This window comes from Lissotriton vulgaris, chromosome 3_2, assembly GCF_964263255.1.
Source record: "Lissotriton vulgaris chromosome 3_2, aLisVul1.2, whole genome shotgun sequence".
Lineage (NCBI taxonomy): Eukaryota > Metazoa > Chordata > Amphibia > Caudata > Salamandridae > Lissotriton > Lissotriton vulgaris.
Genome location: NC_141690.1, coordinates 217,475,691 through 217,503,640, shown reverse-complemented (window position 1 = coordinate 217,503,640; position 27,950 = coordinate 217,475,691). Strand labels below are relative to the sequence as shown.

The 27,950-nt window shown below is 45.2% G+C and overlaps 2 protein-coding genes across 3 annotated transcripts in view; both read right to left on the bottom strand.

Annotated features, from left to right (window-relative positions):
* Nucleotides 1-3,593: 3,593 nt before the first annotated feature.
* The window catches only part of SPON2 (spondin 2), a 73,230-nt gene continuing 48,873 nt past the window's right edge, over nucleotides 3,594-27,950 (bottom strand). For both annotated transcript variants that reach the window (XM_086964239.1, XM_086964240.1), the window contains exons 4-6: nucleotides 27,276-27,467; nucleotides 6,441-6,615; nucleotides 3,594-3,994 (exon numbers count right to left, since the gene is read on the bottom strand). In XM_086964239.1, the coding sequence (XP_086820365.1) occupies nucleotides 3,816-3,994; nucleotides 6,441-6,615; nucleotides 27,276-27,467 (546 nt within the window). In that variant the 3' untranslated portion in view covers nucleotides 3,594-3,815. The remainder of the gene's footprint in view (nucleotides 3,995-6,440; nucleotides 6,616-27,275; nucleotides 27,468-27,950) is intronic.
* LOC147725548 (uncharacterized) lies at nucleotides 13,665-14,624 on the bottom strand. The gene has a single exon (XM_086964545.1). It carries the CDS (start codon nucleotides 14,622-14,624, stop codon nucleotides 13,665-13,667), a length of 960 nt encoding a protein of 319 aa, XP_086820671.1.

Below are 27,950 nucleotides of genomic sequence, written 5' to 3'. Positions count from 1 at the left end.
GAGTGCACTCCTCTGAACTCAAAAGGAGTAATTCCAAAGTTTTGGCCTCTTCGCAAAAGCAGACGGACCCGGTTGTGCCAAGATCCTGCTGTCTGCACTGACTGTAAATGCAAAACTCCAGTGAAACCGACTCTTCGGGCTACAGCGATCACCAGTGACGACCGGCAATGTGAGATCAGCACTTTGTACTACAACATTGACAGCCTGTGGTTACCGCTAACATGAAGCTCCAGCCAAAACTGTCTGTGATGTCTGATTGTATCTTTGCGCTGCAGTGATGAACAGCCACAATGCCTGGCCTGCTCGGCAACGTTTTCCTTTCGCCTCATGGCCTTCCCCACCATGAACTGGACTCTGAGCCGGCCTTTGAGAAGGACACTTTTTCAGCAGAGTTAACCTGGTCCCTGTGTCCGACCCACACTCTATTGGGGCTGGCCTAACTTTTTACTTTCACCTGGTCTAGCACAACCAGATGACCGTGAGTGTTGCTTTGTGCTTTTAGGCACCATACTTGCCTTAAATCTTTAAAATTACCTTTTCCAGTTGTACTGATAGGCTTTCTGTCATTTTGGTGTCAAATAATTTAGTACATTTTACTCTGTTTTTTAAATTGGTGTGGGATTTTTTTGTGTTGTGTTTTCACTTGGATACTGTTTATGTGCTGCATAAATACTTTACACATTTCCGTTAAGTTAAACCTGACGTCTTTTGTGCCAAGCAACCAGAGGGTTAAGCACAGGTTTATTTAGTGACTTTTTGTGTTTCACCCTAACAACAATTGTGGTTGTTGCTTGAGTAGAGTTTCACCCCTTAAACCAATAACTCAGTTTCTCACAATCTGTATGTGCCAAAAATAAATTAATTGTCTAACGTAGTCTATGTCTGTTGTGAAATTCTCCTTAAGCAAGGTTCGCGCTTTGAACATTTGCTCAAAATAAAATACGAATTCTGCCTGTAGCCCACGCTCAAATCCAATCCTCCAAGAATTAAGTACAAACTTAAGATTTGAGTTCAGAAATGGACACCCCTCTAGTGCCTGCATTGCACAGTGTGAGACTGGAAAAATATGAGATGAATCCTGGCTTCCCTGCTTGACCAAACAGTGTGATCCTTGCTAAATTCTTTCTTTCACCAAGCCTCGTTTTTTGTTCATTATCACTTATGAGAGCACCTTCAAATGCATGAGTTTGGGATGTGGGCTGTACAAAAAAACCTCTCTTGTGTTTGTTTTAATAGACTACTATGTTGCTTCATCTACAATAAGAATCTAGACAAGATTTAAGGTAGACATGACAGCTGAGTTACCTATTTTATTTTTATTTATTTATTTATTTAAGCTTGTATCGCGCACAGCTACCCACAATGGGTTTCCCGGCGCCAGTGATAGACTGTAGAAGAAGGAGGATGTATCACCTTGGCTTAGGCCACAGCCGACTATTGGTCATGCTTAGTGAAAAGCAGAGTCTTCAGAGCCTTATGGAAGCGGAGTAAGTTGGTCTCTGATTTTAATGCCAAAGGGAGGGAGTTCCAGTATTTGGGACCCAGAGTGGAAAAGGAGCGGCCTCCCATTTTTGTCAGCTTCCATCTTGGCACTGTAAAGTTACCAGTGTCCGATGACCTTAGTGAGCGCAGGGGTCTGTAGGGGTTTACCAGCCCTTGAATATATGCTGGGGCGCTGCCCTGCTTGGCCTTGAACATGTAACAGAGTGCCTTGAATTTAACACGTTCAGGGATGCTCAGCCAATGAAGGTCGCGTAAGGCGGCAGTGGCTGAAGTGCGTCTAGGGACGTTCTTTAGTAGGCGCGCAGCCGCATTTTGCACAACTTGCAGCACATGTATGGGGGCTTTGTCTGCGCCCAAGTAGAGAATGTTGCCATAGTCCAGGCGAGATGTTACGAGTGCCTGGACTACCGTTCTGCGGGAGGAGAGGGGGAGCATCCACAGAATCTTATAAAGCCACCGCAGTGTTGAGAAGCAGATGGCTGCGACCTTGGTTGCTTGTTGCCTCATAGTTAGCCTGTCGTCAATGATGACACCCAGGTTACGAACTGCAGCAGATGGAGTAGGCGCATTACCCAGTTCGGTGGGCCAGTGGCGGGGACCCCATAGATGTTTGTTCCGTCCCAGAATGACCACCTCGGTCTTCTCCCCATTCAGCTTGAGACAGTTTCTCCGCATCCAATCGGCCACAAGAGTGAGGCCCGACTTGAGTGCGGAGATATTGTTCTCGTCTCTCCCTGATAAGGAGAACACAATCTGGGTGTCGTCAGAGTAGGAAAACAGGGTTAATCCCGCCTGTTCAACTATGGTTGCCAAGGGTTTAACATAAATGTTAAATAATAAAGGGCTAAGAATTGAGCCCTGGGGGACGCCGCGGGTAGATGGACAGATGGCGGAAACTGCTTTGGAAGAAAACACTTGAAAGCTTCGGTCGTTAAGGAAAGACACCAGCCAGGCCAAGGCCTGGCCTGCCACACCTAGAGATTTCAGAGAGTCAATGAGGATGGAATGCGACACGGTGTCGAAGGCTGCGCTCAAATCCAGCAGGATGAGCGCCATGGTGTTTCCCTGATCGACACCGTGCCTGAGACTCTCTGTTACCCCCAGGAGGGCTGTCTCAGTTGAGTGCCTAGGCCGAAAGCCCGACTGAGAAGGATGGAGAAAAACAGTGTTTTCGACCAGTTTAGAAAGCTGGGAATTTATATGTCTCTCCAGTATCTTCGAGAAGATTGGCAACAAAGATATAGGGCGAAAATTGGCAGAGTTGGAAGGATCTGCACCCAGTTTTTTCAATAGAGGTACAACCATGGCGTGTTTCCAAGGTTGGGGGACATGGGCCTCACTTAGAGAAGCGTTGAGTAATTTGATAATGGTGGGGTGAGTGAGGGGATCTAATTGTTTAAGAATTTTGACCGGGAGAGCGTCCTGTGGGGAGCCTGATCGCACACTATTTAAACAGGAGACAAAGGAAGTGGCATCTAGAGGCTGCCAGGTAGTAATAACTGCATCAGTGGTGGTATTTTCCGATTCCTGGACCGTGTCAAGGGCAATGGAAGTAGTGCCTGGTAGTGTAGTAAAATGATCGTAAATAAGATCAACTTTATTTATAAAGTAATCTGCTAAGGATTGACACTGGGTGGCATCAAGTGCCTATTACCTATTAGTTCACTAGTAGTATTGTCACCCAGGTGGGGGGCAAAAATGTTTCTCAGCTAATGTTAAAAAATTCGCACTTTCAAAAAATACTTTTCAAATATCCTGATGTACTAAGAAGAAACTCTTCCGCGTGTTAAAGACACTCTTTCTTGAATTTTGAAGCCACCTTATAGTTTAACATGATGTTTGTTGCTTGATTTACATACCAAATATTTTCAGCGCTTGGCTACTGCGTGAGCTCTTGGCTCGGCTCTCTCCCTTAGATTGCTGGCTCGGCTCTCTACCTTAGATTGCTGGCTCGCCCACCTCTCCTGCTAATAACTTCTTAAACACACGTTTTCAGACTTTTGAGTTTTATGACTGCTCTCGCTCTAAATGTAAGATTAAATGCGTGTACAAAACATCCCGCTATCTGCCACAAGAGGGCGCCACGTGAATTCGTTTTGTATGACAATTGAACGGTTTATTATTTGGAGGAACTCTGGTGTACAAAAACACGAACATGAGGGAACACTCCTGATGTAAACAACAGATCATTCATTTATACAAATAATTAGTCTTTTTTGTTGCATATTGCAAAATGATTAGAGTTGATTGGCTGAAGTATGAAGAGTGGAAGTAACGTGTCTTAATCAACAGTGTCTGATGTTTGTTGGTGTTTAGACGCAGTTATCCTGGACGCATTCTGTTTCCTCTTCGAGGCTGGGACAAGGCGCTCCACTGGTGGATGGTTTGAAATGGATGTACCGAGTTCTGATTTTGGTTGCCCCAGTGCCACAGCTGCCCCTACAGAGCCCCCACGAAGACCATAAAGACACCTCGCAATCCAGTGGTGTTTCTGCAAAAAAAAAGAGCACACATGTTAGTTTAAAGTATGGGAAACACAAACAAATATTCCAATTAAATTCCCACTTGCATAGAGAAGCCTGTTAATTTGCAGTCGATTGCTGTCATCTTTGTTTGACCGAGAGCACCACCTTACATGCTTCTGGTAGTTGGTAATCTTAATTTCTCCCCTTACCCTACCTTTCCCAGTCCTCAGTAAATTCGTTTTTGTCCATCTCAACAAGGCAGCAGGGGACGTATCGCATAAAGTGCTCTGGGGATGCAATGGGCGTGGGCACTCTTTCTGGATCAATGGGGCCCTTTGATAGTACAGAGGGAGCCCATACGCTTGCATGGCCCCTTCTGTAGTACAGATAGGACTGGTGCATATGTAGCACAGGTGCTACTATAAAGGGGTCTTTCCTCATTTGCATTGGGGAGTATGACATGCAAATGAGGGAAACACTTTGCCTCTGCGTCTTATTATGGATGCACTGTTGTGCTCTGCAAAAAGGTGGCACATCGTGTGCCCCCCCCCCTTCCCTGAGAGCGGGAAAGGGGGCCTATTAATTCCTCCAGCAGGGGGTCACATCACTCACTGCACCCGCCTGCAAGGGGGTCCCCAGTCCCTTTTTAAAATGCAGGTGCGTTGTCTCCTGCACTGTGAAAGATGCACAGGCTGCTTTAAACAGTCGCTTCGGCTTTCAAACGTTTGCTGCTGCTGCAGTGTCAGTAGCAGGGTGCACTGTCTTTGTGTGCACCCAGCGAACCATATTATAATAGGTCCCAGCTAAAAACAACAACAGACCTCCTTCGGCGCCTTCTTCTACCCACCTCCTTGTGCCCCTCACCCAGTGAAAGGGGGTGGCCCTAAAATCCCCAAGCACCAGGAAATGAGCTCGTGACCAAGGAACGGAGGGGCGGGGCATAAGTACTTTAGTGAGGACGAGTAATGAAGAATACTGTAAGTAATCAGGGCATCACCTCCCCAACCATTGCTCAACACAGTCCTTACTGGATGAGGATTCAGCAGAGAAGCAGGCTCATGACTTCTACAAGGCACTCCAAAGCAGCACATGGTGCCCCAGAAGAATATATGATTTTTCAACTAATACAAGTTCCACGCATGGCTTTACCACGCGAATTTTACATCGCAAGTGGCTTTACCACGCTGGAATTGACAACGAAGGATTGTACCACGGTAGAAACGTCTTACCTGCACGTCTTTCTCCTGCAGCCCCTTACTTCCATCTACCATGGAAACAAGCGTCAAAACACGTCTTCTAAAATAAAAAAAGGACTGTTTTTTTTTACGTACACTGCACGTCTTTGGGGGAGGGTCATTCCTTTTTCTTCATCAATTCCACAGAGCGTTTTTTTTTTTATCTAACTCGCTCGCTTGTTATTTTTTGGGGGGGAGACCCCCCCAGCCCCCACAGCCCCCCTCCCAACCCTCCCCCAGCCCCCCCAGCACGACTGGACGGAATACCACGTCTCCCCCCAACCCACGCTGAACGTTTTTTCGTGGTCAAGACGGTCGTTGAAGGCTCCCTCGTTGAAGAGACGTTTGCGGGGTAAGTGGATCGTTTAAAACGTCAAGCGTGGAAAAGACATCGTTGTAAATGATGTTTCCCGCCCCAGAAGAAGAAACACAGCATCACTGGAGGCAACGCAGGTGGGAAAAATGAGATTGCACATGGACACACAGCGATAAGGTGTGGCCAAGGCAGCCTAGAGGTATCAAACCCAGAATTGTATCAAAGCCAAGAAGACACCTCATTGAGACCCTAGGAGAAGCTGCCAAGAAGAGGGAAGGCCAAACAGAAGTCAGTCAGGGAATATGGACAAGGGACCAAGCCCACACCAGGGACATCACCACACAGAGGGCCACCGCCAGCAGAGCCAGAAGGGAATTGCCAAAGGATTAAAGAATCAATGAACTCTACAACCAAAACACCTATCCACCAAGCAGAAAGAAAGCCAGCTCAAAGATAAGAGCAGAGAGCACTCTGATAGGGACTGGGCCGCCCTCCATCACTAATCTAAACGAATCCTGTTGAAGAGGATAAAGGCAACTCCAGTGAGGACCACGAGTAGCAGAGCAGGGACACCAGAACCACTCAATCCCCAGGCCTTCTGTGAAGGAGGCGGGATGGCAGTCTAAGGCAAAATGTATGTGTATAGAGAATACTTTTTGTGTATTTTAGTGTACCCAGAGTTCTCTGCTTCTTTTTCGTGTATATATAATGGCTAATGCACAATAATGTCTGCACGTTTAACAGAAATTTGAACTAATATGTGAGGTGCCTATTGTAAGATATTGTTTTATTTTTTGATTTGTTCTCTTCATTCAGCCCCGCATTGTGCTTTTTCATTTTTTTAATGATCATAAGTTCCTCCATTTTCAGCATATCAAAGACAATAAATACATTGAAAAAGTATTCTTTTTTCAGACTTACCTAAGGCAGAGTCATCTATCTCATTCCCTGCGGTCGTCAGGTCAGCATCGGTAACTGGAAGAACAACTTGTTTGCCTTTAAGCTTGGTTAAGGTCACTTTTGCAAGAGGGGGCAGGTGCTTTAGCCTGGGATAGAAGAAGGAATTTGCTGGATGGTTTGGGGAAGATGATGTTATCTGTGGATAGAAATATGTTTACGCAATGTTATCTTAACATGTCTAAGAAAAAGGGGATTCATCAATATTTTGTTATCGTCTAGTCCTGCAATTATGACACAATAATGTTTATGTATGTGCTTTATTCCATTCATCGGTCAATATTTAAATTTTGGCTTTGCAACTCAAGTTGGTGCTGTCAACAGCACATAAAATAGACCACGTTGTAAACATATAATTTGGTGCAACCTCTTTAGACAGAAGTCAAACCCAAACCATTTTGATAGGTCCATGTGTATTGGCTGTAAAACAAGAGTAAATATCGACACACCATCAAAGCCAGAAAGTGCAGTGCCAAGGATTGCGTGAGTAATAGTGGCGACAGTACCAAATTCCTCATCAAACTCCACAGCTACCTATCCTCTTTCATCATAATCAATATCTTCAACCTCGCTACCCACCACGCCCAGGCAAACATCCTTATGTTTTTGAAGTTACATATTTATGACTTAAAAAATGTGTGTTTAACCTAGAAAAACAATGATGATAGGTCAATTGAGTTTATAAGCGAAATACAGTTTCCATACAAATCAGTAGCTGACCAGCAAAGTTTTAAATTGTTGTATCAATATGTAACTCATGGTATTATGTTCAACTACCTTTGGAGTCAATGTAGCAAATTTTAATTTCTGCAGAAGCAGATGAGCACACGAATTTTCAGCATTATATACATATCATTATTTAACATAACCTGTACTATTTTTTCTTTATACAATAATATTTTTACTATATAGGTATACTTGTTCCTCCCACCAGTGATTTATTCCACACACCTATATAAAGGTAAATGATTCCGCCTGTCTTGTCAGAAACATCTAGAAATTGCATTGGATAATAATGTAAATTTGAAAACAAGTTTTATATCATAAATGTGCATGGCTCTATACAGGACGAATGACAGACATGTACCAGAACATTCTTTCCTGAATTGCTAAATTAAGGTCGCAAACCCAAAACTATCAGCCTATTTACCCGATATAGGTTACCTCTGTGGTAAAAACCCCTCCATTGGTAAACTTTGAAAAACGTAACTCCCTTCAGATAAATCCCCGGCTTAACCAACAAGGCTACGCCCAAGAAGCCGGTGGGTCGCCTAGGGACCATCTGAAACCAGCAGAGCGAGCCCCAAGCCACCAGGACACCCCTCCACACTCCGATGGAGAGGGATTATACAGGGTAGAGGCAAGGGCGCCAGAGAAAAAGCAGGATGAGGGTGCCCGTCCTGGAAGCTCGGCTAATAGCCTCTGCCATCTTTGACGCCACCCCCTACCCCCAAGGCAGACCACTATACTTTTAATAAAACTATCTGTTTAATCTTTATTGATTTTCAAATGATGTAACTTGGAACTAGGAACATTCTTGAGTCTTCAATACTTCAGTTCTTCAGATAACAAAAATTGACAAGACCATCAAAAAACATAGGTATTCACATGCTCAAAAACATGTAAGGCCCAAAATGGAGTCCTCCAGAGGTTCCTAGGACCTTTTTTAGAGTTTTGAGGATGGGCGGATCTACAGTTGGCCATGTTACAAGTGTCATAGCATATAATGCACTCATAATACGGCAGACAGGACGTTTGCAACGCGTGTGACAGAATATCCTACCCAGCAAACTCTAAATAAGGCCCCTAGTGTCCTTTATGCCCCCACCTTTATCAAAAAGGAAGACCATACCTGCACCATGCTGGGCTTTATCAAGGGAACCAACCTTTTTAGAGAGCTTCCAATGAAAGAGCTAAGGGGGAGGAGTCCAAAGAAGTACTGGGGAAAACATCAGGGTGACAACTAAAAAAGGACTGAGGCGTGTGCATAAGACAGCTGGAAGGGACCCTGGGGACCATGACTCCTAATAAAGGAGGAAGACGGAACTTAAGAAACGTGGTGTGGCAAGGGCAATAATAGGCGAAAAGAGGAAATTTGCTCCCTGGATTTGTCAATGTGTCTCATTTGGAGTCCTCTAAGAATTTGGTTTTTCACTTCTACAGCAAACAACAAAGGCTCACTCAGGAGTTAGTAGCTTCTGAGGGGTTGAGGCAAAACTCAGGAAAGGAACGATAACAGAGCTTTGCGCCACACGTCAATCACACGATTGGTCATTCAAGGGTTTACAGTAAGCATGCTCTCAATCTGCTTTTTTCCAGCAACGGCCCTCTATTGCCCTTCAGTGCTTGCAATATGCAGGGCTGCATATCCCAGAACTACTGTCAATTCGGCTCTCTCTCTTATTTCTCTGTTCTTACCATGCATTTAGAATATTACAGTACCTCCTGTGCCTACCAGGGTTAGTCGCAATGTCCCCTTTTCTCTTCATAAGGGCCATATCTGGAGCACTGGTCACCTCCGATGACGCAGACCTATCTGTGGTCCACCCTTCTGTGACCTTTGTACATCTTGTTATACCCTAGGACACTTCAGTTATTGACACAAACTGATATACCTAAATGACAACAAAGCCTGTAGGTCAAGTGGAGCTGAGAAATACCATTTAACACTGGTGAAGTATGCAGAAAAAAGTAATTCGAAAAAAGGGGACTGTCAACTGTTACTGATTAAGTCCTATCAGCCCACCTGATGGCGGAGCCTCATCTCTAGGACTTCCGAAACCAGGTCTGTGTGCAATTACCCAGTTAGATATCAGCAATGCATCACAAGACCAAGGTATGGTTACCACAGTTGTAAGTCCTGATAGTGGGACTGATATGTGCAGTGCAAGAATTTCAAAAAAAGTGAAGTGCATTAAAATGGCTATCAAAGCAAACAAAGACCTTTAATAGTGTTTGCCTGGATGTCAGATTAAAATAGTGGACTGACAGTGTGAAAGAATCACTGTGTAGCTTGCTTGGTGGAAATCAAGACAAAGATCTATACAGGGCCAACATGTTTCTGCCTTATCGTGAAGTATCACTGGCATTCGTCAGGGCCAAGCTATAATCTGCTACTGCAAAGGCACTATGATATGTGCTCAACTAAGAAAAAGAAAATGAACATAATAGTGATCAATTGGAAACCGTCCTACCACATCTTCTCAGTATTGTGCTGTTGATGCGATAGGTCATTCCTGTGTGAGAATCAAAAATAGAAAGAAAACATTGTAGACATTACATGTGTATCATCCTCACAGTTAAATCTACAGCAAGACTAAAATAGAAGTTGCTGTAACTTGTGCATACCCAGTGGAAATATGGCATATTCTCAAACTGGACCATCACACCTCTGTGATAGTCACATCTAAGATGTGTATTACATCACTAAAAGAAAAAACATTAAAGAGTTTGACACTTACCCATCAGTTTATGGGAAGTGGACCTCACCTCACCCGGCAACTGCTCGGACGAATAAGGCCCCGCTCTAAACATACAAAGACAAACTCGATGATAGATGCATGTCTTGAGGATACAACCTCAGTGTACTGTTTAATAAAACCCACCTATTTTCTTATCTGTCTATAACAAGTAACACACCGGAGTCTCTGATGGCTATATCGGACGACTAGGGTATCTAATCCCCTTCAATGATTTCTAACAGGGTGCTGTATGGTTGTCCCACTGCATCTCATGATGCCTATATAAACAGCTTGGTAATTTTGCTATTTATAGATGGGGGGAAGAAAGGGGGGGGGGAGTATGTGTGGGGTCTCCCCTGTACTGTAGCTATTCCTCAGCTGGGAAGGCTAAACTGTTGATTTCTTAGTTGATTGATCCTGGAAAACCCGGTATCAAAAAGTGACCCAGATGTCCAGTCCCCTTATGTGGAGTTACAAGGGGGTTTGTACCACAGCGTTGTACCAGGGCATCTACTGAAGTCTAAAAAGGCTGTTTGTTGTTAGAACTGCTGGCTGGTGGAACAATGTCCCCTCAGTCTTGACTATCCCTCCACTAGAGTGGCAAAACTATGAACTACTACCTGCAACCCCTAGGTCTAAGCGACCTTGGTCCCGTCTCACCTGTCCGTCGGTACCTTGCGGCGAAATCACGAGCCGAAAGGGAGGCACCGACGGGCAGGAGTCGCGTCTATTTATAGCGCAACCGAGTGAATAATCGGACTCAGCTGTGCCATTCTACTGCAGCGCTGCCATTGCGCTGTATATGCCAGTAATCCCTCGCGCATGCGCACAATCCGGTGGGCAAAGGACGCGCATGCGTGGTGACGAGCACGCCGGCTGGGATATTCAGCGCATGCCCGTTGGCGGTGTACTGTCTCTCGTTACTAGCCGAGAGCGAGACACTGCCTGAATACCTATCGCGCATGCGCAACGATGTACGCGCGCAGCACTGCCATCGCGTCCATATAGAGACTGCAAAAGCAGTATTGTTATTGCCAGAGCTGGCGCCGCGGCGCAGGTGTTGTCAGATCTGAGGCAACAATCATTGTTATGTTGACAATAATGTAATTGCTCAAATCCATGGGCGATTGCTAATCATAGGTAGCGTGGAGGACGCTATACAGCCTAAACCAGCAATGACTGGATGTAGATCAGGGAAAGGACATGCTCACATGCTTCCCTTAACCACTAGACACTATTGTCAGATATAAATCAAGGGTGGGAGATCTAGATGCAGATCAATGATGGGTATGATCAGGATGCCTGCTGTATTGGTAAGGCTGGAATGGGTAGGTCAGTGGACACCCAAGTTTTGAACCTGAAAAGTAATTAAGAAGGTGCCTGGTATAGTGAGCGCCACAGAAATGTGGGAAACTCAATCTGAAGTGGTCAGCGCACCTTATTGTGATATCGAAGGGCACCCAATGGCAAGTGTTGTGCTCAGATAGATAACTATGGAATGCTGTCGTTCAGTCCGTTAGCATCAGATTTCAGTCTATAAATCCACCGTTGTTCTTTAACAAAGAGGAAGTGGGAGACATCAGTAATATGTGGTGGAATATGTGGCTGTTCCAGCACCACCCAGGACAAATCCTCAACTTTATGTTTTGCTTCAAGAAAGTGATTAGTGAGGCCTGTAGATTGCTTCCTGCAGCGGATTGTGCTTTTGTGTTCGCTAATGCGAGACTTAATCATCCGCGTTGTATGGCCCACATATTGCTTCTTGCAAGGGCAAGTGATCAGATATATCAATTTATCGGAATTGCAGTTTGTATGCCTTGTCAGTCTCCAAGGTCTGTTCGTGCCAATGTCAACTGTCAAGGTCTTACGTGTCTGTGGACAGGCAGCACAATTCCCACAGGGGTAATGACCTTGGACTGGATTGCTATTCCAGAGAGTGTTGGTGATTTGTTTCATCTCGGTGCGGGGTCTAGTGTGCACCAAGTTATCATGAATGGATGGTCCTCTTTTAAATGCAAACAACGGGCGAGGTATTGTCCCTGCACCTGTATTGAGAATTTTCCAATGTTTCAATATGATTTTCTTCACTTGATTGGAAGATGTAGTAAAAGTTTGGACCATAGTCATCCGGTCTCTGATGGTCTCTGGCCTCTGGTGTTGTAGGAGTGCCTCTCGATTGTTGTTGAAGGCTCTCTTTCGCGCCCGGCGTATTAGCTGATTAGGGTAATGCCGATCTTTCAGGTTGAGTGCCAGTTCCTTGGCATGATGTTCATATAGGGTGTTAGACGAACAGTTCCGTCTCACCCTCAGAAATTGGCCTACAGGTAAATTCTCGCGTAGTGATTGAGGATGAAAGCTCTGAAATGACAAGAGCGAGTTACGTGCCATAGGTTTCTTAAAAAGTTCGCTCTGTAGGCCACCCTCTGCCGGGAAGATCTGGAGATCAAGGTACGCCAATTTATCCTTGCTACTCTCCATGGTAAACTTAAGGAACTGATTCCTAGAGTTTAACCATGTGTGGAAGGACGATACCTCGGTAACCGTCCCTCTCCAAATCACCAAGATGTCATCGATGTAACGTCTCCACAGTACCACCTGATGGATGAAGGGGTTACTGTGGTTCAATACATGGTCTTCTTCGAATTGGTGCATGTAAAGATTTGCCAAGCTAGGCGCAAAGACACTCCCCATTGAGGTCCCTGACACCTGGAGGTAGAGGTCGTTTTGGTACTGGAAAAAGTTTTCCATCATGGCGATCCTTGCACATTCCATGATGAAAGGAACGGGTGTTATGGTGTCCATTTGTCTGGCCTCGAGGAGGCTCCTGATACAATCCAGTGTTTCTTGCTGCGGGATTGACGTATACAATGATTCAACGTCGAAGCTGACTAGTAGGTCTGTCTCAACGTTGAACTCAATGTCGGCCAGTAGTCTGAGCACATCACCAGTATCCTGGAGGTATGTTGGTGTTTCCTTCACGATGGGTTTTAGGAAGAAATCCACAAAGGTGGACAAAGGCTCAAGCAATGAGCCTATGCCCGAGATGATGGGCCTTCCCGGAGGCGGTCTCTGGGCCTTATGTATTTTAGGAAGGCAGTAAAAGTAAGGAATGACCGGGTTTGTAGTTATTAGATATCTTGACTCGTGAGGGGTAATCCAGCCTTCTGCTGTTCCTTCCTCCACCAGACTCTTGATGTCATTCGAGATTCTGGGAGTAGGGTCTTCATTGAGGAGACGGTAGGATTTGGTGTCATTTAGTTGTCTTTGACATTCTTGATGATAAATTGTGGTGTCTTGTAGCACTATGGCTCCGCCCTTGTCAGCCGGCTTAATAGTCAGAGAACTGTCGTTAGACAGAGTAGAAAGTGCTGATTTCTCCAAGTTGGACATGTTATGAAAGATCTTGCGTCGTTGTTCGGTATTGGTAACCGCGTGTGTCACTGCTTGTTCAAAGGCTAAGACATTTGCTGGTACTTGCTGATTCAGGGGAGTGAATGTCGATTTGGGTCTAAGGCCGGTATTCTGTTCAACTAGGTCAAGCGTATTAGACTCGTTCACATTAGAGCTAGATGTTTTGAAGAAGAAATGCAGCCGTATTTTCCTAAAAAACTTTCAAGCTCGCACCTCAATTTGAACATATCGCCAGTGTTGGTAGGAACAAAGCCCAGCCCTTTGTTCAAAACAGTGTTTTCAAGCGGTGTCAAAATCCTCGAGCTTAGATTCACTACTAGGTCGCAGCTCCTGTTGTCGGGCCTGTCTTGTTGGGTTGAGGAGCCCAATTCACAGTTTGTTGGCCTCTCCTTTTGCCGCGGTTCCTGCCTCGGCCCTGCCATAAAAAAGACTGGTCATAGTAGAATGACGGGTTTGGGGGATACATGGGCATAGGGTGACCCATAGGTGGAGGACCCATTGCACCGGGATGGTAGTTCCATGGACCTGGGGGCCACCACTGTCCCGGATTGGGGTACTGTTGTCCTCCCCGGCCTCTATTAGGTCTTCGTTGGAAACCCCCACCACGTGCCCCAGTGTTAGGGCCTGTGTTGGAGTTCCCTTGATCACTAGAGCCCGAGTCCGAGCCCGAAGAAGAATAATTAGACCCGTATCTTCTCCCTTTGGAGTTGGTGGAAGGAGCTACATATGAGTCACTCAAGTAGGGGTAAGCCAATTCCATGGAGAAACGTGCCAAGTCTTTTTTGAACTTCTCCACTTTGTTAAGCAGAATGTTGTCATAATATTCTTTATTCGTTTTATTGGCATCATCCAAGTTCTTTTTATAGATCACAGGTCGCACAGCTGCGTTGATTTGACCCTCCAAAATTTGGATCTCTACCAATAGGGCATCAGCTGTTTTCTTTGCTGTTTTAATGATTAAAACCAGCCAATCGCGGGTGCACCGCCAACCAATTAAAGCCCAGTTTCTCAAGAATTCTTTATCTTTCAAAAAGAGTCTGGGTGTCGTGGTGACAATCAATCCTGATGGTGCACACTTGCCATGTAGGTACTCGTTCATAATCACACCGTGTAATGAAATACGGGAGTGGTTCTTTTTCAGGTTCAAAAGTTTAACCCAATCATCCTCTGTCGTGGGAGTAGAGGTGGTGGGTAAGTCATCTAATATGCTAGGGTTGTTACTTAGGATGGTGTTAAGATCCTCATCGTCAAATGCTAGGCCACCAAAGTCCTCCATGGTGTGGAACCGCAACAGACAGACAACTAAATAAATAAAGTGGGTGAGCTAAATTGCACTACAACATTTACTGTGTGGTGCTAAATAACAAAAAACGGACCCGCAGCCGTGGCTGCTCCATACACTATCATAACAACTCGTAAGAGAGGGTCCGAGGGAAGTGTTTAATGACCAAACAGGCTAATACCCCCTGTGTAACTACCTAAATGACAACAAAGCCTGTAGGTCAAGTGGAGCTGAGAAATACCATTTAACACTGGTGAAGTATGCAGAAAAAAGTAATTCGAAAAAAGGGGACTGTCAACTGTTACTGATTAAGTCCTATCAGCCCACCTGATGGCGGAGCCTCATCATCTAGGACTTCCGAAACCAGGTCTGTGTGCAATTACCCAGTTAGATATCAGCAATGCATCACAAGACCAAGGTATGGTTACCACAGTTGTAAGTCCTGATAGTGGGACTGATATGTGCAGTGCAAGAATTTCAAAAATAGTGAAGTGCATTAAAATGGCTATCAAAGCAAACAAAGACCTTTAATAGTGTTTGCCTGGATGTCAGATTAAAATAGTGGACTGACAGTGTGAAAGAATCACTGTGTAGCTTGCTTGGTGGAAATCAAGACAAAGATCTATACAGGGCCAACATGTTTCTGCCTTATCGTGAAGTATCACTGGCATTCGTCAGGGCCAAGCTATAATCTGCTACTGCAAAGGCACTATGATATGTGCTCAACTAAGAAAAAGAAAATGAACATAATAGTGATCAATTGGAAACCGTCCTACCACATCTTCTCAGTATTGTGCTGTTGATGCGATAGGTCATTCCTGTGTGAGAATCAAAAATAGAAAGAAAACATTGTAGACATTACATGTGTATCATCCTCACAGTTAAATCTACAGCAAGACTAAAATAGAAGTTGCTGTAACTTGTGCATACCCAGTGGAAATATGGCATATTCTCAAACTGGACCATCACACCTCTGTGATAGTCACATCTAAGATGTGTATTACATCACTAAAAGAAAAAACATTAAAGAGTTTGACACTTACCCATCAGTTTATGGGAAGTGGACCTCACCTCACCCGGCAACTGCATATTCCACCACATATTACTGATGTCTCCCACTTCCTCTTTGTTAAAGAACAACGGTGGATTTATAGACTGAAATCTGATGCTAACGGACTGAACGACAGCATTCCATGGTTATCTATCTGAGCACAACACTTGCCATTGGGTGCCCTTCGATATCACAATAAGGTGCGCTGACCACTTCAGATTGAGTTTCCCACATTTCCCACGTTTCCCACATTTCTGTGGCGCTCACTATACCAGGCACCTTCTTAATTACTTTTCAGGTTCAAAACTTGGGTGTCCACTGACCTACCCATTCCAGCCTTACCAATACAGCAGGCATCCTGATCATACCCATCATTGATCTGCATCTAGATCTCCCACCCTTGATTTATATCTGACAATAGTGTCTAGTGGTTAAGGGAAGCATGTGAGCATGTCCTTTCCCTGATCTACATCCAGTCATTGCTGGTTTAGGCTGTATAGCGTCCTCCACGCTACCTATGATTAGCAATCGCCCATGGATTTGAGCAATTACATTATTGTCAACATAACAATGATTGTTGCCTCAGATCTGACAACACCTGCGCCGCGGCGCCAGCTCTGGCAATAACAATACTGCTTTTGCAGTCTCTATATGGACGCGATGGCAGTGCTGCGCGCGTACATCGTTGCGCATGCGCGATAGGTATTCAGGCAGTGTCTCGCTCTCGGCTAGTAACGAGAGACAGTACACCGCCAACGGGCATGCGCTGAATATCCCAGCCGGCGTGCTCGTCACCACGCATGCGCGTCCTTTGCCCACCGGATTGTGCGCATGCGCGAGGGATTACTGGCATATACAGCGCAATGGCAGCGCTGCAGTAGAATGGCACAGCTGAGTCCGATTATTCACTCGGTTGCGCTATAAATAGACGCGACTCCTGCCCGTCGGTGCCTCCCTTTCGGCTCGTGATTTCGCCGCAAGGTACCGACGGACAGGTGAGACGGGACCAAGGTCGCTTAGACCTAGGGGTTGCAGGTAGTAGTTCATAGTTTTGCCACTCTAGTGGAGGGATAGTCAAGACTGAGGGGACATTGTTCCACCAGCCAGCAGTTCTAACAACAAACAGCCTTTTTAGACTTCAGTAGATGCCCTGGTACAACGCTGTGGTACAAACCCCCTTGTAACTCCACATAAGGGGACTGGACATCTGGGTCACTTTTTGATACCGGGTTTTCCAGGATCAATCAACTAAGAAATCAACAGTTTAGCCTTCCCAGCTGAGGAATAGCTACAGTACAGGGGAGACCCCACACATACTCCCCCCCCCCCCCCCTTTCTTCCCCCCATCTATAAATAGCAAAATTACCAAGCTGTTTATATAGGCATCATGAGATGCAGTGGGACAACCATACAGCACCCTGTTAGAAATCATTGAAGGGGATTAGATACCCTAGTCGTCCGATATAGCCATCAGAGACTCCGGTGTGTTACTTGTTATAGACAGATAAGAAAATAGGTGGGTTTTATTAAACAGTACACTGAGGTTGTATCCTCAAGACATGCATCTATCATCGAGTTTGTCTTTGTATGTTTAGAGCGGGGCCTTATTCGTCCGAGCAGTTGCCGGGTGAGGTGAGGTCCACTTCCCATAAACTGATGGGTAAGTGTCAAACTCTTTAATGTTTTTTCTTTTAGTGATGTAATACACATCTTAGATGTGACTATCACAGAGGTGTGATGGTCCAGTTTGAGAATATGCCATATTTCCACTGGGTATGCACAAGTTACAGCAACTTCTATTTTAGTCTTGCTGTAGATTTAACTGTGAGGATGATACACATGTAATGTCTACAATGTTTTCTTTCTATTTTTGATTCTCACACAGGAATGACCTATCGCATCAACAGCACAATACTGAGAAGATGTGGTAGGACGGTTTCCAATTGATCACTATTATGTTCATTTTCTTTTTCTTAGTTGAGCACATATCATAGTGCCTTTGCAGTAGCAGATTATAGCTTGGCCCTGACGAATGCCAGTGATACTTCACGATAAGGCAGAAACATGTTGGCCCTGTATAGATCTTTGTCTTGATTTCCACCAAGCAAGCTACACAGTGATTCTTTCACACTGTCAGTCCACTATTTTAATCTGACATCCAGGCAAACACTATTAAAGGTCTTTGTTTGCTTTGATAGCCATTTTAATGCACTTCACTTTTTTTGAAATTCTTGCACTGCACATATCAGTCCCACTATCAGGACTTACAACTGTGGTAACCATACCTTGGTCTTGTGATGCATTGCTGATATCTAACTGGGTAATTGCACACAGACCTGGTTTCGGAAGTCCTAGATGATGAGGCTCCGCCATCAGGTGGGCTGATAGGACTTAATCAGTAACAGTTGACAGTCCCCTTTTTTCGAATTACTTTTTTCTGCATACTTCACCAGTGTTAAATGGTATTTCTCAGCTCCACTTGACCTACAGGCTTTGTTGTCATTTAGGTAGTTACACAGGGGGTATTAGCCTGTTTGGTCATTAAACACTTCCCTCGGACCCTCTCTTACGAGTTGTTATGATAACAAACTGATATACCTCTCAAAGTTCAGGGCCTGACAGGAAGTATTTACCTCAATTCAATGAAGCAGTTCTGCTCTTTTTCGTTGTCTCAGGTCCAGCATACCCTACCCACTTTTCCCCTTGCCACAACTAGCCTTAAAGCTCCTCCAAGCTACACTCAGCATCATCTCTGTATCTCCTGTTTCAATTTTTGTGCAGGCAGCAGTAAAAAAGAGTGATTCTCCTAGCGACTTCTACACTTGGAGTTCCTCTCTCTCTTCAAACACTGGGAATCTCCAGTAGTTAGGTAAATCTTCTAGTGTTCGCCTCCCTGATTGGCTCAATTGCATTTAAACCGTGGCTCCCTGGGCTACTGCTGGTGCCCACTGCAAATCCTGTTCTGATCTGAGCTTTTCCGGTGGCGCTAGAGAGCAACTGCAAGCAGCGAAGCCGCAGCCGCAGGTGTGGACGAAACTGTGAGGAGCCGTGAGGAGCCCGCGGAGCCCGAGTCCAAGCTAGCCCAAGCAGGGACGGAACAGCGGTAGCGGCGCCCTGGCACCCGACATCTAGCATCCTGCATCTAGTGCGGTGGCGGTCACTAGCGGCGGAGGAGAGGTGAGCAGCGGCAAGAGGTGAAGGCGGAGGCGGGCGGGAAGAGGAGAGAGGAGAGAGAGCGCAGCCCCACAGCCCCGCCTCGACTTGCCTTGCCGTGTATCACCTCGCATTGCTCGTACTGCAGCCAGAAGCGCACTACAGGATCCAGTGGGACTCAGGGGGGGTTAATTCAGCAGGTCACCTCTGCCCTTTGTTCTGTGTTTCTGTACCCACCGTCCAGCACCCGGTGCATACTGCTTCAGAAGACGAGGGAGACGATTGACAGCCTTTGCGTCCGACCCCCGGCTCCAGTGTCCGTGCCAGCACTAGTTTTGCGTCTGCTACCGCTGTCCTACCACCACCCCGGTCTTACCCCCTGCTTCAGCACTATCCTCCCTGATCTAACATCTGGAGCTATATTCTTACTGGCAAAGCGCGGAGATATCCCTTCGGGGGTCTATTCAGGCGCTATATAAGAATATAAAATAAATAAAAAAAATTCAGTAGGGGATAGCGGGAGAAGAGGGGGAGTGGTGACGGATGGCAGACGGTAGCCTGCTGTCTAGCTAGCTAGCTGGCAATTTGAGGAACCTGTGCACTGTTGAGCACTATCAGCGGGAGGAAGAGGGAAACAAGCTTTTCCGCCTGCTGGTTTATAAGGTTTTCCGCTTGCTGCTGGTTTATAAGCGGGAGGACAGAGAACCAACAGCGAACCACAGAGTTGAGCTCCTGAACCTCTGCGCTCTTGAACCCTGAGTCCTGCCCTAGAAAGGAGTATTTCCTGAAGCAACCTTAGGCAGCGACTTAAGGCAAACTGATGAGGTCAGGCAGGACTAAGGGGTCTTTGGAGCCAAAGCTGAAACTGAAGCTAACGAAGGGAAATAAAACAAAAACAAAAATAAACCCAAGTGCACCCCCCGGCACAGAGCCAAACCTCATCACAACAGAGCAGGAACCGGTCACGGCCCATGAGACGGCAGCAATAAAACCGCAAGCCACGAACAAGCATTACCAACCAAAGATTTACACAAAGTTTAACTTTTTAAAGGACGCGGGTTCAGCCATCTTCTCGAGCAACGAATACCTGCATGGCTTGCAAACCCCACTGTTACCGTTGCCACCGCGACCATCAGACCCGCCACCACCAATGCTAGCAATGCCTTTCTTCCCCAGAAAAACCCATGGCAAAACTGCATCAAGGCGGGATCTCGAAGCACAGAAACATTAGCACAGCTCAGAGGACCCCATCTGTAAGTGGAAAGCACCATGATTCTATCTCCAATCCGCAATCACCTCCTGCCCACCTGGTAGGACAAGATACATGCAGCCGTAGCAACATCCAGAGGTCTTCACTGGCCGAACCCACAGTCAACGAAAAAAACTTCTTTAGCATCACATTCAAGCGACAAACCAGGTAATTGGCCAATTGAAAGGGTACCTGGGGCCGATCCAAATACAGAAGCAGCAGTATTCTCTATGGAACCACACTTCAGCCCTATACCGAGCATACAATCCATGAGCCACAGCACACCTATCAAGTCTGCAAACCCAACGACTGGAAGTGCTTCACCACTTACAGATTCGGATGTCTATGGCCTAACTGACATACTGACCAACCTGGGAAGGCTGGGAGTAGGTTCTCAGGACCCTATCCAGAAAGCTGATGGCAGGGCAATGGTGTCTTATCTTAACTCATTTGAATGGGAAGACATGCTTGCAACCTACAATTCAGATCACAAAGAGCACCTCCACTTTTACCCACCCCTGGCAGCCAACAACGCTAACAATATTGACAACAGTAAAAATGAGAAAGAGCTCAGGAAAGAACAAAACTCCGGTACCTGGAATTCATTGTTAAACACAATCCAGCTAGCTGTCGAAGCCCTACAATATCAATCAGAGAAAATGGAGCTACAACTAACCCTCCTTAACACACTTGCAGTTTTCACAGCCGGCATTGATGATAAGCTGGGCAACTTGAACAATTTGATAACGAGAGCACAAACAAATACCAACTTTAGCTGCAACTGCAGCCAGGTAGTGGACAAACTAGCTACATTGCCCTCAATGCTAACTGGCCTCATAGGCGATATAAGAACCTACACACAGAAAACGCAACAAAAGATCTGGGCTCCAACAAAATCGAAAAGGGAGCATCTAGGAGGGAAACATCCGGTATAAGGCCAAAGGATCATCTTGCTGCTGAAAACCAGGAGACAACACAGACGGGACTGGGGATCCCGCAAAAACTCAATGCAAAAAAAACGTCGACAACAAAAAAGGAAAGGGCGCAATGAAAAACCACAAACAGATACAACAAAACACTTCTCTATTTTCACTGGTACAAAGGAAAAACGTTCGGTTAACATAATCAATATATGCCCAACAGATTGGGCAAATCATGCTTCAAACAGTTTCAATCGACAGCAAAAACTAAACAACAGTTCGCTGGATCATGATGGGAATCGGACCCAAGACTCACCAAAAAGAGACCAAACAAAACAAAATGATGCACACAAAAAAGAGGCAATGAAGATCTACCTGCCTATACAAATCGGCAGCAACAAGATCAGACAAGAGTGCGACACTCAAGGACAAGCGGGAAAACCAGCACCCCTAAATACGGAGTGTGCTTCCCTATGGCAAGCACCTGATGAGACGGTCAACCAAGAGGCACTAACATCAGTTGAAAGTAAGCAATCATCCACGTCAAACCCTCATGAATAGGACAGAAAAAGAATCACTGGTCCAATGCTAAGCTCAAACCATGAAGATCCAACCAGGGTCACAGCAATTACGATAGCTCATTCCATTCCTAGTCAAACAGTGCACTCACGGGTAAAATGGCCACACGACACAGGGGCAAAATCAAAACAAATTTCTTCAACCAACACAACAACAACACATTCCGCCACAATACCTGGTGATAGTAATTACCTGGTAACCCATGAAGTACAACTAGGCTATGGACCAACAGCTAAAGTATACATTCACCAACAAATCCGCAGAGACAAGGAAGCACCCAACAGCCGACAGAGGTCCTGGTTTTCCACCCTGAATATATGTCAAAAGGGCAGCAGGACCTGCTAAATCGCGGCAACATCCTCAGACTAATGTAATTTATCCCTAAATTGGGGGGCATAAGCACAAAGGACCTAGTCTCTGTAGAATTCTTACCCGCTGCTAACCCACAAAGCCCGGAGGCAACCAAGACAACTTGGACCTCTAGCAATGTCACAGATTTGATCTTAGTGGAAGTAGAGCTATTCAAAAACTGGGAAATCAAGTAGGTCCGCCTACAAAGATCAGCCTATCCTTTGCCATTTTTGAGCAGGACAAGTCTGGTGCCAAAGATACACCAGGTTCGCACCTTCAGTGTTCTCAGGGATGCACTGGGAAGCTCACCTAAAAGAAGCAAGAGTAGCCCCTGGCAGCAACCAGCAGTACGTCCAACGGCAGCAGCAGGCCCACACTTAGCACCATCCGCGAGTTGGTTGAGCCCAGTGCTAAAGAAACATCAGTCTCGCACTTTCAGTTCAGCTAGGACCACACGAGGAAGCTCACCAAAAGGAAGCACAAGCAGCCTCCGGGGCCGGTTGGAAGCAAGCTCGACGGCGGTATCAGAGCAAAACCAAGCTCCAACAAGGGAAATACTGTCCCGAACCATCTTTATACGCCCTGAAGAGGCCTGACGCTAGCAACAAAACAGAGAAGCCAGCAGGGAAAGGGTATCAAGCATAGGCATCTGCTCCTGGAACATTAACGGCCTAAACTCAAAAATGGACGACCCAGACTTCCAGCATTATATTACTCTTTTTGACATAATAACGCTGCAAGAAACTTGGCTTATAACTCCACAGCACATCACGGGCTATACTTGCTTTGCCATAGCAGCAGCAAGGACCAGTAGATTTGGCCACCATTCAGGAGGCTTGGCCACTTACGTTTCCACTACATCAATATCTTCGGAATCCTTATGGATTCATCCTCATCTACAACATTAGCAGTAAAGATAAAATTAGCCCTTGGGAATAAAGAAAAAGAGGTATGCATAATCAACGCATACGTCCATCCCGAAAATAGAGCTAAAGACTCCTCCAAAATCTGCAATCAATTGGCTGAGTATGTCACCCAGATGGAAAAGCCACTCTTCCTTCTGACAGGGGACCTAAATCAAGATCTATTTGGCTCATCAGCAGGAGAAGAGGCACTGGCCCTAAGCAGAATTTATACTATACCAACGCAAAGTGCCGCACTAAACAGGAGAAAACATCAAAAGAACCGTTTTCTCTACGATCTAGAACATCAAAACCTTCGGGCTTCTCCTCCAGTAGAATCCTACTACTCGACCACAGCAAGCTCCATTCTGGACTATACTTTTGCTAGTCTTGCATTATTCCCATATATCTTGGGGTTTAGAATGGGGGATAAGGGTGAAAGCGATCATAGCCCTTAGGATGCCATATAATATCAAAGACGCCAACCGCAATCAGGCTAGACATAACGCTTGGGTCGACTTACTCCATGAACCAAAAAAGGATCAAATGCACGCCAGTTAATTCGACCATTCTGGCTGAAGCTGCACTTCAACTATACAACATTCAAAAATCAATTGCTGTCAGGCACACTACCTACTGGGAGCACTAAATGGGAATACTGCTAAAAGAACTGGCAATCAAGGTTGCCCCAAAAGTTAATCCTCACAAAGAGAGCAGCAAAAACAACCTAAAGAAAGAACAGAGAGCACAACTAAAGATACTAAAAAGATCAGTAAACCTGACATTACGGAAGCTGAGATTAGCCCCTAACAACATCTACCTACGAGCAGAGCTGAAACACAAAAGGGCTGTGCTCTATCGAACAAAAAGGAATATTAAAAAAGACGTTGAAAACGAGGTCTGGGTAAAATTACTATACGATACCAAAACTAACAACAGTGCCCGCTTCTGGCAATCAGTGAATAGGATCATGCGCCCACAGCACAAAGAATTAGGATTTCACATCACAGAAGAGACTTGGATTAATTACCTCTCCAGTCACATCAATGACCATACAGAGTACACAGGAGTACAAAAAAGGATCAACAAGAGCACAGAGTCAGATTGTGAAACGTACATGTCTGAGATATTGGGTCAGGTCGATCAAGGCTCACTTACCAACTGCCAAGACACCTCTAGAACTCAGCAGATAGCCTCAATCAAAAAGCAGATAACCAAAGGCAGGAAAGAAGGTGCTCCAGGACCAAACGGTATCCTACCAGCCCTTTTTAAAGCAAAAAGCATAGAGTCGGCGGACATCATGCAAACCCAATTCATGGAAGTTAGGCTTCTAAATAGAATCCCAGAATCCTGGAGTGGGTCAACGATCGTCCCTATCTACAAAAAAGAAGACAAGATGGACCCAAACAACTATCGTTTAGTAGCCCTCCTTGACAACGAGGCGAAATACTTCGCGGGCACCATTCTAGAGGAGATCGCACTTTGGGATGAGTCAAATCTGATCATACCACTGAACCAGACCGCCTTTTGGAAAAAGACCAGTACAGCACGCAACTAATATCCTCACCATTTCATTATTTATTGACGCAGCAAAACCCAAAAAACTCCCGCTGCATTTGTGCTACATCTACTTCATTGCTGCATTTGATAACATCGAGAGAGGCAGACTATGGGGGAAACTGGCAAATTGGGGCATACCGCAGCCGACTCTAAACATGTTGAAGCTTCTTCACACTGACACCTGGGTGCAGGTGAAACTAGGAAGCGGCGCCCATCTGTCCTCAAAAGTTCGTACCACCAAAGGACTCAAACAAGGGTGCGTGCTTGCTCCAATATTGTTCAATCTCTTTATGGCGGATCTACCAAGACTACTCGATACCTGCAATTCCCACTCCCAGAGGATGGGAGGGACAACTCTGAGTAACCTTCTTCTGTACGCTGATGACGTTGTATTACTCAGCCACACCTTTATTGGTCTCCAGCAGCTTCTGATGGAAATGCACAATTATGCAACGTAAAACTCCTTAAAAATAAACCTCAGCAAGACTCGCACGATGTCAATAAACACCAATAAAAAACAACGGAAGACCTGGTCTTTTGGTAGCTTAAAGATTAAGTCAGCTTGTGAGTATAAATACTTGGGAGTCATTTTTGATAGAGAAGGCTCATTTGTGCAGCAGAAGCAGGAAAGAAGAAGGAGAGGAGCACTGGTTGCCGTGACGTTGAAAAATTTAGCTACCCAACTGATGGGACCGACCCTGACTCCCTATCTGAAAGTCATTCAGGCGAAGCTACTTTCGTCGATTACCTAGGCCTTGCGGGGAAGAGACTCCAAAATCCTGGACAACATACAGGTTAAAGCTTACAGAACAATGTTTTCGCTCCCGCTCCACACTTCCCCGGCTCAAATGAGATTGGAGTTCGGCCTGCAAAAACAAGATCTAGCCAGGCACGTAGCATACATCATTTGCTGCCACAAACTCAGAACCGCCACTACAGATACATTAAACTTTTGCTATGGCAGGACATACAAGGCAGGGACGCCTCTCAGGCAAGAACTTACTTGCAGGCAGCGCTGGAAGTTACTAAACTCTCTGCGCTTTGGGACATGCAACTTGGGCATAACACTTTTAAAAAATAAGTTTGGGAAAATGTCAAATTACTTTCCATACTAGAGGACAAGGCTCTTTTTTCCAAAAGATCTCATGCATGGATGACCCTCAATTCGTACAAATCTTTGACACCACAAACATACTTTAGCCCGGGTTACTCAAAAGCCACAAAAATGAGGTTCCTGAAATACAAATTGGGTATTCTGCCTAGTACAGAGTATCTTCCACCATGGCTCAGGACAGAGGGCAATGAGGCCTGCCCGCTCTGCAACTCAAAGAAGGGTGACATTCTCCATGTCACCTATCTTTGTGAAGAACTACAACAAGCACGCCAACTGTTTCTTAAGGATTAGTTTAAGCAAAAATGGATCAGCACCAGAAGGCAAGCGGTGCTCGCCTGCCTGAATCCTTCAAACACTAACTTGAACTGCAGATATGTCAAATTTCTCGTGATGGTCGAGCAAAGAATTCCAAGACCGCCAAAACTGGGGATCAACAACACAGATACCAGTTAACAAGCAGACGGACAGAAGGAAGCAAGGGAATCCACTGTTCCATCTTTGTAAAAAGGCGCATGGACAGCCACACTGAACCTTTTAATCGTATGTTTATTTTTTTAATGGTTTTAAAGTGTGATATTTTATGATCCTTTTGTAACATGCTTTGCACTGATTTTAATTAACAATGCATAATAAACTTTACCTTACCTTACCCTGATTGGTTCAAGCTCTGACAGAAAGGTATCGCAATGTGTACCTTGCGCCCGCTGTGAGAAGCTTTCTAGATGCTTCACTACAGCTTGTTCCAGGTGCGGTTGATATGCTTTCACTACTCTCAACCGAAAGCAATAATCTATCCATATATCGAATGCTCCTAGAGGGAGCACCCTAGGCTATGCACACCCTTCTCAAACTCTTTTCACTGCACTACAAATGTGGTCTATTAGTCAATAGGGAAGGTCTTCCTTTGTTCCATCTGAGCAGATCTTCACTTATGAAGGGGTTAGGCATGGTACTTCCTCCTCCCTAAAAGGTGGAGGCCTTTATTAGATCTGGGCTCATTTCCACTCCCCAGCTTCCACCACAGTATTGTGGTTCCATGGAGAGCTGAGTGGCTTATTGGTCCTGTGCGTCCATGTTGTTCCATGGACCTGATTCAAAATGTGAACTTCCTTTTGTGGTCCATTGGAAGAAGGAGTCCAAACCTCACCGAGCCAGTATGTGATCAGTCAGGAAATTTGAGGTACCCTCTTGCGGTGGCCACAGGAGATCAGCCTCTTGGTTGGCTCCATTTTCTCTACCCTTGGAATTTCAGGACACAGCCGTACAGAGATCAGCTCTTTCATGTCTGACAGAGGTCAGCTACTGGCACAGATGCGTGGTGTCTCTGGATTCTCTACTTCTGCTTATAAAATTGATCCCTAATAGATTTTTCAACATATTCCAAATATAATGCACGCCCCCTAGAATACAGGTACAGTGATATGTGATCAAATTGAACTGCAGTGAGCAGAGTGGTAGTTGGTTATCTGTAAATCAGAGCGGCAAAAAGAAGATAATGTGTGTGGTCCATGAGTTGCTACTGATATTTGCTTTATTGGTGATGTTGCACCAACATTATAAGCATAATGTACCCCATTTTCTGGGAAAACAATGATATCATTGCAAGCTGCAGCACCAGTGTACCATGAATTTTAAAAGAATGCAGAGAGGGGACACAATGTGAAGCTTGCATTATTTCTGAAGAAGGTTGAAGCTGAATGGTACATGGGCTCCTCATCTATCCTCAACATCTTCATACTCAACAATTCGTTGGTCTAGTGGCTTACCAGTGTCACAGCGCTCTGAGGGATGGTGGCATAATTTGGCGAAGAGAATGTAAACCCACTGTCTGTCCCGGCATCGTACGGGTACAACTCCAGTGACATCTGTTCTTTCCAGTGGTTGCCGTTGCATAGATTTAAGCTATCAACGCCAACAAACCAGTCGGGACTGGGAACAATGCGTACTATGAAGGAAACCTAGACAAAAAGAGAGACATTCCAGGTAAGCACAGTACCAGTCCTTCAAAAAATTACTTTTTTCTTCGTCTCCCTCTCAAAGCGGCGATAATGGGCTTGGTAATATGCCCTTGAGAATTCCAATAGAGGCCCATGTTCTGGTGTTAACATGGACTTCTATTGGAATTCTCTACGGCATATTATCAAGCCCATTATCGCCGTTTTAGCGGCAGTTTTCTGCCGCTAAACCGGCGATAATTTTAACGCCGTACTTGATAATATGCCCCCTAATTTCATATGTGTAATGTATATATAGAAATTATTTTGAAATATGTTATCTTCAAAAGAGTTGTAAAATGAAAATCTTCTACTTAATGCCATAATAATTTATACAACAAACAGTTTCATAATATTGGTCCTTAATCAATTGCTCTAGTCTATAATATTGTAAAACAGTAAATGTTCACAATGACTGATACATTTAAAACATTATGAGGTTCAAAA